Source organism: Thalassophryne amazonica, chromosome 21 (genome assembly GCF_902500255.1).
Source record: "Thalassophryne amazonica chromosome 21, fThaAma1.1, whole genome shotgun sequence".
NCBI lineage: Eukaryota > Metazoa > Chordata > Actinopteri > Batrachoidiformes > Batrachoididae > Thalassophryne > Thalassophryne amazonica.
In genome coordinates, this window is record NC_047123.1 from 29,977,203 (window position 1) to 29,988,704 (window position 11,502).

General features: G+C 41.3%; 1 protein-coding gene across 1 annotated transcript; it reads left to right on the forward strand.

Moving 5' to 3' along the window:
• Positions 1-3,384: 3,384 nt before the first annotated feature.
• Positions 3,385-11,134, forward strand: naa30 (N-alpha-acetyltransferase 30, NatC catalytic subunit). The gene is made up of 4 exons (XM_034162407.1): positions 3,385-4,443; positions 5,892-6,015; positions 6,233-6,288; positions 8,603-11,134. The coding sequence occupies exons 1-4, from the start codon at positions 3,613-3,615 to the stop codon at positions 8,738-8,740; spliced, it is 1,149 nt and encodes a 382-aa protein (XP_034018298.1). The 5' UTR covers positions 3,385-3,612; the 3' UTR covers positions 8,741-11,134.
• Positions 11,135-11,502: the final 368 nt, after the last annotated feature.

Here is an 11,502-nt window from a genome sequence, read left to right on the forward strand (position 1 = left end):
ATGCACCACTCTGCATTTAATCATTAGTGATCGATCTCTGCTCCCCTCCACAGCATGTCTTTTTCCTGGTTCTCTCCCTCAGCCCCAACCAGTCCCAGCAGAAGACTGCCCCTCCCTGAGCCTGGTTCTGCTGGAGGTTTCTTCCTGTTAAGAGGGAGTTTTTCCTTCCCACTGTCACCAAGTGCTTGCTCACAGGGGGTCGTTTTGAGCGTTGGGGTTTTTCCGTAATTATTGTATGGCTTTGCCTTACAATATAAAGCGCCTTGGGGCAACTGTTTGTTGTGATTTGGCACTATATAAATAAAATTGATTTGATTTGATTTGATTTCTTATAGTGTTTCTTAAAGCCAGAAAGTTGCCATTTGAAATGACTTTAGTTTTGTGTCATGTCTGTGATCTGCTTTTTTTCTACAAAATTAAACAACTGAATGAACATCCTCCGAGGCCGGTGATTCCATTATTATTGCCAGGGGTTGTACATGCGCACGCATCATTTCATATGGATGCACATTCATGAATTGTCCAGCAGGTGCCAGTGTTCAGTGTGTCTTTTTTCATCCAAACTCAGGCAGTGTTGCAAAACAGGTTTCAAAATGTTGCTGAACAGTATTTTGGGTTTGCCGTCACTGATTTGCAGTACTGAGGAGCTGTTTTGCCACCACCCCCAGCCGCACATTTTATCCATTCTTTTAATTAACTTTTACTTTCTTCTAACTCGCAGGCTTTTTGTTACCCATTTACATGCACTAAAGCAAAATAGGTTGCAGTCGTGCCTGGTCTCCCCTATTGTCTTATGCATTGTACTGTCTGTTTCTATTTTGTTTTTTGGATAAAACTCTGCAGGCATGCTTGTGAGGAAGCATGCACAGTTGGGCTGGATCCTCTGAGTATGTGGACATGCCTCGGGATACAATGGAGCAACAGCGCCACCAAGGATAAAGTTCTGATGTCTCACTTTTGTGTCACTTTGTCAGCATAAATTAATGTGTGTGCACATTTCTTTAAATTGTACAAATTATTTCTCTGGGGGAGAAAAGAATGAAAATCTCATGTGCATATGAATGATCCACACATGTCTTAATGACAATGTTTTATCCCATGACCATGGCTATCAGATCTGAGAATGGAAGGAAGGTAAGTCGGTGGAAATGCAGCATCAGCATCATTATTATCTTATTCCCTGTTTTCTGCATACTGAAAAACTACCATGAGCATTAAATGTTTTCTGTAAGTTTCAAAGTAAATATAATGAAAGACAGGAAGACTGCTGCAACACCTGTGGAGTAAAAAACTGAATTAATTTAAAATCACTACCTGGATGTTACTACAGTATGATACCAACATTGTATAATATTATGGTAAGCAACATCCTGGATGAAAACCTGCTCCAGAGCGCTCTTGACCTCAGACTGGGGCGATGGTTCATCTTTCAGAAAGACAATGACCCTACGCACACAGCCAAGATATCAAAGGAGTGGCTTCAGGACAACTCTGTGTGGCCCAGCCTGAGCCCAGACCTGAATCTGATTGAACATCTCTGGAGGGATCTGAAAATGGCTGTGCACCGAAGCTTCACATCTAACCTGATGGAGCTTGAGAGGTGCTGCAAAGAGGAATGGACAAAACTACCCAAAGATAGGTGCACCAAGCTTCTGGCATCATATTCAAGAAGACTTGAGGCTGTAATTGCTACCAAAGGGTGCATCAACAAAGTACTGAGCAAAGGGTGTGAATACTTACGTAAGTGTAATTTCTTAGTTATTTTTAATACATTTTCAAAAATAAAAAATAACTTTTTCATGTTGTCATTATGGGGTGTTGTGAGTAGAATTTTGAGGGGCAAAAAAATGAATTTACTACATTTTGGAGGCTGTAACATAACAAAATATGGAAAAATTGAAGCACTCTGAATACTTTCTGGGTGCACTGTACATTAAATACCACAAAGTACAATAAAAACACAAACAGTTAAAAACATAAAAATGTGAAGTAAACAGATAAGGTGCAAAAGAAGACATGAGGTCAACAGACCTCATTCTCCTTGTGTGGTGATGGTTGTAATACTAATGTTAATAGTAAGAGTAGTAGTATATGAATAATCATATGTGATGACAGCGTATAATAAATAGTTTATAGAAGCATCAGCAACCAAAATAAACGAATAAATAATGAATGTATAAATAATGGAATATTAAAACATTCTTTCTAAATGCTCAAAACTCCAAATGAAACAATTACCTCTGACAGTATTGTAAAACACTTGAAACCAGAAATGAAACAACTGCTTCAACAACCAATTCACTTTTTAATAAGGCTCAAAATCATAAATGAGACAACTACTCCATAAAATGACTTTCAAAGCACACAAACGTCAATTTGACAACTGTGTCATATTGTGGAATTAAATTTTTGTTCATTTTCAGACTCTGTCCAGTGCATCTGAACACTTCTCAAAGTTCCACTGGAGGAAAATCGAACTTTAATCTCAAATAGTGAAGTCAAAGGTAAAGAAGTTCTCTGCAGTAGTGGAGTAAATGGATGAAGACTCACACAAAAATATTAGTTAAATGCTTGTGCTGCGGAGTTACGCCAAGGGTTCTTTGAATGAATAAATTTTTTATTTTATTTTATTTTATTTTCGCAGTAGGAGGATCCCACAACCTGATCTGGGAAGATAAAATGTGCTAGCGACATCTACTGGGAGACTGAAGTAATGATTTTTGTTTCGTTTTTGTAAAAAAAAAATAAATAAATAAATAAAAATATTTATTTATTTTTGTAAAAAAAAAAAAAAAAAGTGTTTAGATGAAATGTGACTTTTGTTCCCGTTTGTCTATTTTATGCTTAAAATAACATTTAGGTGTCATAATAATATCGGGTAACTCTGCCCCTATCTTGTTTTTATTTAAGTTATTTTAAATAAAATCGTTTCGAGGGTTTAAAAACAAACAAAAAATAAGGTTATTTATTATTTTTAAAACAATACTGACAGTGACTACGGATACATTTATTCAACTTTGTTCTTTTTCAACTAAGCAAATAAATAATAATATGGGACCAGGCAAAAATAACATGAGCATACAAAGCACTTTTACAAAGTAACTTTAGAGGAAAGTGCTAGAAAAAAAAGTTTGAATGCAGCTTACAACAATGGCAGTTAAAAGAACAAGTGGTGGCTTTTGATATTTTAATAAACATTTATTGATTTATTTTATGTGAAATTGGCATTTTAGTTTGTACTGCGGTACTGGTGGAGTAATGTCAGATAAATAATCTATTGTGACGTATAATAGATGTTAAACAGTTTGTACATCTTTAAGAAAATATTTTTAAAATCAGCTTTTTGCTTTTTGAGTAACAGCACTGTCGTAAAACGTCTGTCGCTACCGTTGCAATGGCGTTTGCTGCGACAGCACTTTGCGGCAGCAAGGAAACCGAGGAGAAAGCGGCAGCGGCGGTCGTCGTGAGCGGAAATATTTTCGCTTCTAAACTTCTCGGATTTGTACAATATTCGGTGCGGTGGCTTGTGTGTTGTTGGTTTAACCTTTCACCGTGTGGATGAGATTGTGTTCGACTTATCTCAAGCGTGAATTTCCACCTTAATGCGGGGGGATGGCCACAGTGCCGCCTGGGCCTAGTAGCGTATCCCCGGTTGAAATTTCTCCTTCCCCCCGAGCAGGAGGCAGGGAGGCCGCGGGGGGACACGGGGCGCCGGCCTGTCACGGGGAGGACTACGCGCCCGCGGCCACGGGGAAAAAGTTGTTGAGGGCAACTGAAGTGAAACGGTCAGTGAAGAAGAAGCAAAAAAACATGCTAGCCAGAGCTAGCCCGGCGGCGCTGCACCTTAAAATACAAGCCCGGGAGCAGCAGCAGCTAAACGGCTTAGCCAGTCCGTCTGGGGACGGTGACAGCCACCAACACCCACGAAACCGGCCTGACAATCCGAGACCATCCGTGGACAACTGTGACAGCGGCAGCGAGGAGGCTCCGGTCGTCAGAAACAATAGCGAGCATTACCAACACGAAGGCCCCTTCTCCAAAAACGGCACTCACTCTCCACTGATTAACAACAGCGTCAACGGGCTGCTGGATTTCACAAGAACTGAGGTGTCCGAGAGCCAGCACGGGGACGAAGGCAAGGAGGACTTCGACCACGCGGAGGCCCCGAGATCGCCGTGCGATGAGCTACCGGACGCGGCCGTGCCCGGCGGAGACGAGAACACCGCTGTTCCGCCGGAGCGGCAGCCGCCTGCGGCTGAGCTGGCGCGGCTGAACCTGAGCGGCGGGGCGGCGGAGGAGAGTCACGGTATCCGGTACGTCCGCTACGAGTCCGAGCTCCAGATGCCGTGGATCATGAGACTGATCACCAAGGACTTGTCTGAGCCTTATTCGATTTACACGTACAGGTACTTCATCCACAACTGGCCCCAGCTCTGCTTTCTGGTGAGTTTTCTTTTAAATAAAGTGTCGTTTATGTATCTTCTACCAAATGGACACACGGTTACCTGAAGATATTATTGGACCCGGGTTTTTGACAGCACCTCTAAAACAAGCATCTCACAGCATGCTTGATCCAGCTTTTACTGACTTTTGTGTATCAGTTGGTTAGATTGCAGCAGATGTTTTTTAGAGTAGAGCTGAAAAACTAAGTCATTTCAAGAAAAAGTGTTGTAAGAAGGACAGGGAGGATAGTGGTTAGCACTGTTGCCTCACAGCAAGAAGGTTATGGGATCGATTTTCACCTGTGGAGTTTGTGTGGGTTCCCTGCTTCCTCCCATATCCAAAGACATGCAGGTTAGATGAATTGGAAACTTTAAATCATTCATATGTGTACGTGTGGGTGCGAATGTGTTTGTCCAGGTCAAACCCTACATCACGCCCTATGACTCAAAAATTATTAATCGATTTATCAAAATAGTTGTTGATTAATGATTCATTACTCGTTGAAGCAGTTGGTATAGCAGAAATGGGGTATCATTTTATGCTCTTGCTCACAGCTGTATAGTTTTGTGATTGTGCAACATACAAAGTAAAACCTTCAGGAAGAATGTTCAGGATGTGGAAACTTAGTCAACCCAAATTGTTCACGTCAAGTGACTCTGATGTGTTTTGTTCTATGCATGAAAGAGAAAAGCTGACAGAAATGGGTACTAGCCATAGCTAAGGAAGTAACCCACTATAGATTGGCATTCCCTCTAGGTGGAGTCGTAGATGCTTATCTGCGTCACACTCTGACCCAGTGGGCCTCAGGACCTGTGTGGGACTTACTACTGATTATTTTGATGGTTAATTGTTTCATGTCTAATTTTCACATTTTAGAAGCTGGAAGAAATTTAAATGTGATTTTTAAAGACTTGAGTAATGTAATAGTTGAAAATTGTTTTCTGTCAATTAACTAATAGATTAATCATGTAATAGGGAACTGTAGTCTCGTTTGAGGGTGGGCGATAAAGGGGTTAAATGAAAGAGCATATGACGTACTTCTGCGACAGCCCCAGCATCATTATTCACTTTTAATCTCGCTAAAATTTACCAACACAACCTCTCCCATTTGCCTTGTCTTCCTGTTCCCAAAGGGAACCAGAAAAACTGCACTTTTTGTGACTGTTTCGTGATTGCAGCCGAAAACAAGAGTATACCATTTTTGAAGGTTTTTAACATAGTAGAAATGCTGCCTTTTCTTTGTGTAGCTTTTTAGCCTCGAGCCTGTATACTTTCCATTTCCAGTTTGTCTGGAACAGTGCATATAACAAAAAAGGGCCACGGAGCAAAGGTCAAGGGTCACTGAAGAGCATCAGTGGAAGATTCACGATGAGCTGAGCTGTTGCTAGGCTTATACCCCAGTTGACGGTTTCAGAGTTGGAGTCTGTTTTTGTGTGTGTCCATCACAGGCCATGGTGGAGCAGGAGTGCGTCGGCGCCATTGTATGTAAGCTTGACATGCACAAGAAGATGTTCCGCCGTGGCTACATCGCTATGCTGGCTGTGGACTCTAAACACAGAAGGAAAAGCATCGGTAAGACAAGTACAGAGAAGCTGGAACTGTTTGTTTCTTTGACAGCCAAACATGTTTATGCAAAAAATACATTTAGACAAGAGAAACGTTTCAAGTCTAATTTTTACAGCACACTAAAGTTATATCATTTATATCATTTAAATATAGTCAATATAGTTGTATTTTTTTTGTGTTTGGTTTATGTGCTGCCTGTGGCTGATTTTGGCCTCTCTTTCAGGTACGAACCTGGTAAAGAAGGCTATCTATGCCATGGTGGATGGGGACTGTGACGAGGTAAGACACCTACACGTATATAGCCCAGAACAAAATTCATTTCAAACACTAACGTTTCCCCTTCAGATTTTATTAAATGAGAAATTTAACGATGCATAAAGTATTGTTTTCAGTGCACAGTGTTGTTCCTGGCCAGTGACTTTCCCTTTTCAGCCACACTCATTGGCTCAACAGTTTAGGCTCCAGTATTGTTAGTGCAGGACTGACACTCACCTGTCCTTATCTACAGCTTTATGAAAAAGTTTGGATACACCATAGGTAGGCTTGTCCCAATACTGTCTGTATCAGCTTAATCGCACAATATGTGGAATTTAGCTCAGTCATTTTCTGATCTTGATATGGCCTGTTTATAGGGATGCACCAATACCGATACCAGGATCTGGTATCGGCCAGATCCCGTCTTCATTTACTCGTATTTGTAATCATAAAATGTCTCCGATACTTCATGACTCGATACCACTTTACAGCAGTGTGATGTCAACCTCTCAATGTGGAATTTTCACGTTCTGAAATTTCTGGACTATAAACCGATACTTTTTCATACATTTTGGACACTGCGGCTTTAACAATGATGCGGCTAATTTATGGATTTTTACAGGCTTTCATGTAACTTACTCATAAGTCAAATATGTCCATCAATGCTGTCCACTGATTGGCTGGCTGAAAGCTGCTGTCCATTTCACACACACAGTAAATAAAAAGTCTTACCTTTTCATTTCGGTGGAATTCATCATCATACGAGCTTGAAGAAAAATAAGCCACACAAAGCCTCCCGAGTTTGGAAAACATCTGAAAATACTTTAATTCCTCGTGTGGCTGAAAAAAAAAGTTCCTCCATGAGTTCTGCACATTGTGCTAGTTCCTCTGTCAGAACTCAGATCAGGGTTTTAGCAGCCGAGATTGTCCATCAGGTTGGTGAGTTTCAGCCCTTGGTGTGGCTGTCCAGGCCGATTGTAGGTGTGTAATCCATTTTTGGAATGTCCGTGGGGCGTTCGGACCCTCCGCGAGCCCCAATTTGGGCAAGCTGTTAAAAGAATCACTGCTCCTTGTTAACGGCTCAGTTACCACAGACAACGGGCAATTCTGTCTAAATGTGAGAGAAATTATTCCCTGATCCACCAAGAAAACTAAATTGTTAAAATTACTTCGTTTTGCCTCTGAGTGTTGCGGAGCTGCCACACAACAGTGTGTGTGCATGCATGCTGTGCTCATCAATATTACATGTTCCACCTTTGGGGGGAAAAAAAATATGGTTTGTATTTGTGTTTGTTATCGGTATGTATTTAATTAAAAGTAAAAAAAAAAAAAAATAGTGTGAAGATTGAAAAACTGTTTAGCTCAGTGTCTCACATTGTAGAAAGAGCAGATAACACAGAGAAGCTTCTTTTCATCAAAATGAATCTGCCCCTCACATTTTCAAAAAAGGCTTTTAGTCCTCACAGACATAAGTAAAGTTAGTCATGGACAGTTTCAGTTCTGTTCCTGATGTATATTTTGTAGTGCTGAAGTCCACAGGTTACCTTTCAGTGAGATTTCTGGCAGTGTTATGTTTGTTAAGAAACACACAGTTAATGTTAAAGGACAATTTGTTGTAGTCAAAAAGTGAAGTTAAATGATTTAAATGAAATGTTTGAAAATAAAAACAAAGCTAATGATATTGGTAACAGTTACTGTCAAATAGTAAGGAACAACTGATGAAATAAAACATGATTTCGAAGTCATCATAAAACCGTAATGGTGTCATTTGTATCGGTACTCCGTATCGACGAATGGACAAAATGTGGTATTGGTGCATCCCTACCTGTTTTGTTTATTGTTTTTTGGTTTACATAGGAATGTCCCCAATATGATTCCAGAATAAACAGCATGGTTTTCAGTATAAAATTTGGGAACAGTATTTATCCCCCCAAACTTTGTTTTACACAACACCCCACAACTCCTCCTCTGTGGGAACATTACGGCAAATGAGAGAAGAGGGCATGTTAATGCAAACAAGCCAGTGTGTTGACTGCTCAAATCAACTTTCAGTGCAGTTTTTGTTAACAGAGACTATTTGTTGTTTTAGATTTTTTTATATTGAGGGTGCTTTAATAGAGAGTACTTGCATTATTGGTTGCATCAAACAGTCTTAAAATGATGATATCTTCAAAAAGTTATTTCTGGGACAATATTTCACTGAATAAACAGTCATGAAAGGTTTATCTTTGGGAATTAATAGTTCTTTAATATAAAATCATGAAGCATCAAGTATTTTTTATTTATTTAAAGGATAACCATTGTATGATTATTTCATCTGTTCACTTTTGTTCCTCAGGTTGTTTTGGAGACGGAGATTACCAACAAGTCAGCGCTGAAGCTATATGAGAACTTGGGTTTTGTCAGAGACAAGAGGCTCTTCAGATACTACCTTAACGGTGTTGACGCGCTGCGGCTCAAACTGTGGCTCCGCTAGAGGAAAGAAGAGGGGACGGAGGAGGACAGGACAGTGGGTGCTGCTCACCTCAGAACACTATTGGCTTCACAGTCTTGGCTCAGACGGACACGTACTCACACGCGCGTGCACACACCTCTGCGTACTAACATGCAGAGTATGCACATACGTATGCACAGACATGCAAACACACCATTTTTGTCCTTGACCTCTCTGGACAACTGTGGAAGCACCTCAGGATGTTCTCATGAATGGGCTCCTGGTGCTTTTTGAGGTGAGGAGTGAGGGGTGGGGGAGGGCAAGCAAGGGCGGTCTCTGGGATGACCTTGTCTGGGAATCGATGGCCTTTTTGACCTTCAAGTTCAGATCGAGTGCATTGACCAGGAAGTGAGATGCGAAGTCACTCCATCAAGGATGCGCTTCCAAAAAAGCAGAGGACGCGGCACCACACCAAATCATCCTGCCGAACACAGGAATTCAAGTAAACGAACGCCAAGTAAATCAAGGAAGCTGTGCGGTTTGGGTGAGAGGAAAAAAAAGAGGAAAAAAGACTGAGAAGAAAATATTTGTGAAGTTTATTTTTGTTTCTTTTTTAAAACCTTGTAAGTTGGACGGGGGACAGAAAAGCTATAGTATGACTGTGTGTTTGTATCGCCTCATGTGTTGTTTTGGAATGCGTGCGTTTGGGTTATTTTTGTGGCGTGATTGATTCTGCTGCGAGCAAGCGGCTGTTTGGCTGTACGTGCTCCATTGGAAATGGATTTGCGTGCGCCGATTTTGTTTCCCGTCCTGTCGTTTTGAGGGGGAAGCAGCAGGTCCTTGCTGCTCTGTCTCCATCATCTGCCTCAGCCTGCAGGACTGAAGCCTGTAAAGATATGCATGCTTTTAATTCTGCGCGAGTGAGGGAATCGGCGCTACGAGTGCGCGCTGTTTAACTCTCCAAACCTCTCCCTCGGAACAAATCACTCCATTGGCACCTCAAATTTTGCGCAGGTGGTTGATCTGTGTCCAATTTTTGCTTCAGCGTCCTTCATATCTGCAGCTTTCATGGTTGGTCAGTTTGGTGTAGTTTTCCCGAGTAGCGATTTAGGAAAACTCATGTAAATAACTCAGAACTTGGCATACTAGTCAGCGTAGTCAGGTTGTGAAATTTCTGTTAAACTCATACCAGTTTTGTTAAAAATTTCTGTGAATTTGGCCAAACTCCTAACTAACTGGGTGCCAAGCTGGAGTACTCAAGTTGATCCAGATTATGACTTTGGAGAAACTCCAGCACGTCTTTGAAGCAAGGTTGTCTGGAGTTCAGCAGAGTTGCGCTGATTTTGCATCGAATTATTCCGAGTTGAGTGCGAGTTAAGCTGTCCCAGGAGTTCGACAGAATTCCGAAAAATTAAGAAAATATTCACAACTGTTAAGTTAAACCAGTCTTTCCTGACTTATGGTGAGGAACGCTGAGTAATTTTCCCAGTTTCCTCCGAGTTATATATACGAGCTGTGATGAGCCATCATATGGAAAACTGCGAGTTATACCTGCGCAAATCGGCACCAAGCTTGACCTCAAATTGCACAGGAGCATCTTTGTGCAGATCAGAGCTTCTCTTCTCCAGGTGCACTGCCAACTGCTGCAGAATTCCCAGAAGCAGAAAACTTAAGTCTTCTCCGAAGACGGTGCGATCACGCGCCACTGTTGTCTTGCTTCTTTACAATTTTTCGCCCGATTTTCTCCATTACAAGTGCCACTCCGTCCGTCGATGCTCTCATCCTCGCCCGGTCGTCCTCGGCAACCACACCGGAGCTGAAGTGTTACAAATGCTGGATTCCTGTTTGAGTATGCTGTGCGTTTCTCTTGATAAAAGGCGAGTAATGTTCTTAACAGATTATATTTTGTTTTGTTTTTTTGTTTGTTTTTCAGTTTTATACGCCTGTCAAACCTTACGAGAGTGCAGTAGCAGCTGACTCGCGCGTGATCTAACATCTCAAAGTTTTAAAGGTCTCCCAAATCAGTGGATTCACCCAGACGTTTCCGATCTACGCTAATCGCAGCAAAGGCAGTTTTGCTTCGATGCTTTTGTTGTTAGCAAGCAAACTGAACAAAGGTCACATGCACTTCAGCAGAAATTGTATGCATGCTTGAATTTGCTTTGTGTTTCATGTTTTTTTCTTTTTCTTTTTCTTTTTTTCTTTTTTGCAACAACGTGGGTCTGCTCTGACTTATTTCTCTGCTTTCAGAGGCCGCAAACAGGAAACACTTAACTTAATGGTGCTGCATTTTGTTGCAGTCCAACGGCGGTAGGATCTGTTAGTTATAGGAAGGAACAAAACCACACAGGTTTTTGAATAAAGCTTTCCATTTTTTGATTGGGACAGATTGGCTGAAAGGGAAGGGGAGAATAAACCCAATTTACCCCCCCCCCCCAAAAAAAAAAAATCAATTTCATATTGCCAAAGACAAGAAAATAAATGTCAAAATGCAATTTCAGGCAAGTGTGAAATTATGCAAGTGTCAGATTTTTAATGTGCCCACACTGCAGTAATCAGGTTTGGAAGCCTTGCAGTGCAGCATTATTGGAACGAAGTAAAATTGGAACATTGTTATAAAGTGAATTGTGGGGGGTGGGGGTTATAACAAGGATTTAGGAAGATCGAAACTTGATTTTTGGCGCCTGGAAGGGAGTGTCTGTATAAATGTGGTGTTACACATGCCTTGTGGTTTTGTGGTCCAGGACTGGAACGGGGAGAAGATGTTTTCAGATCTGCCACAGCTCGTGTGCATTTGTGTCTGT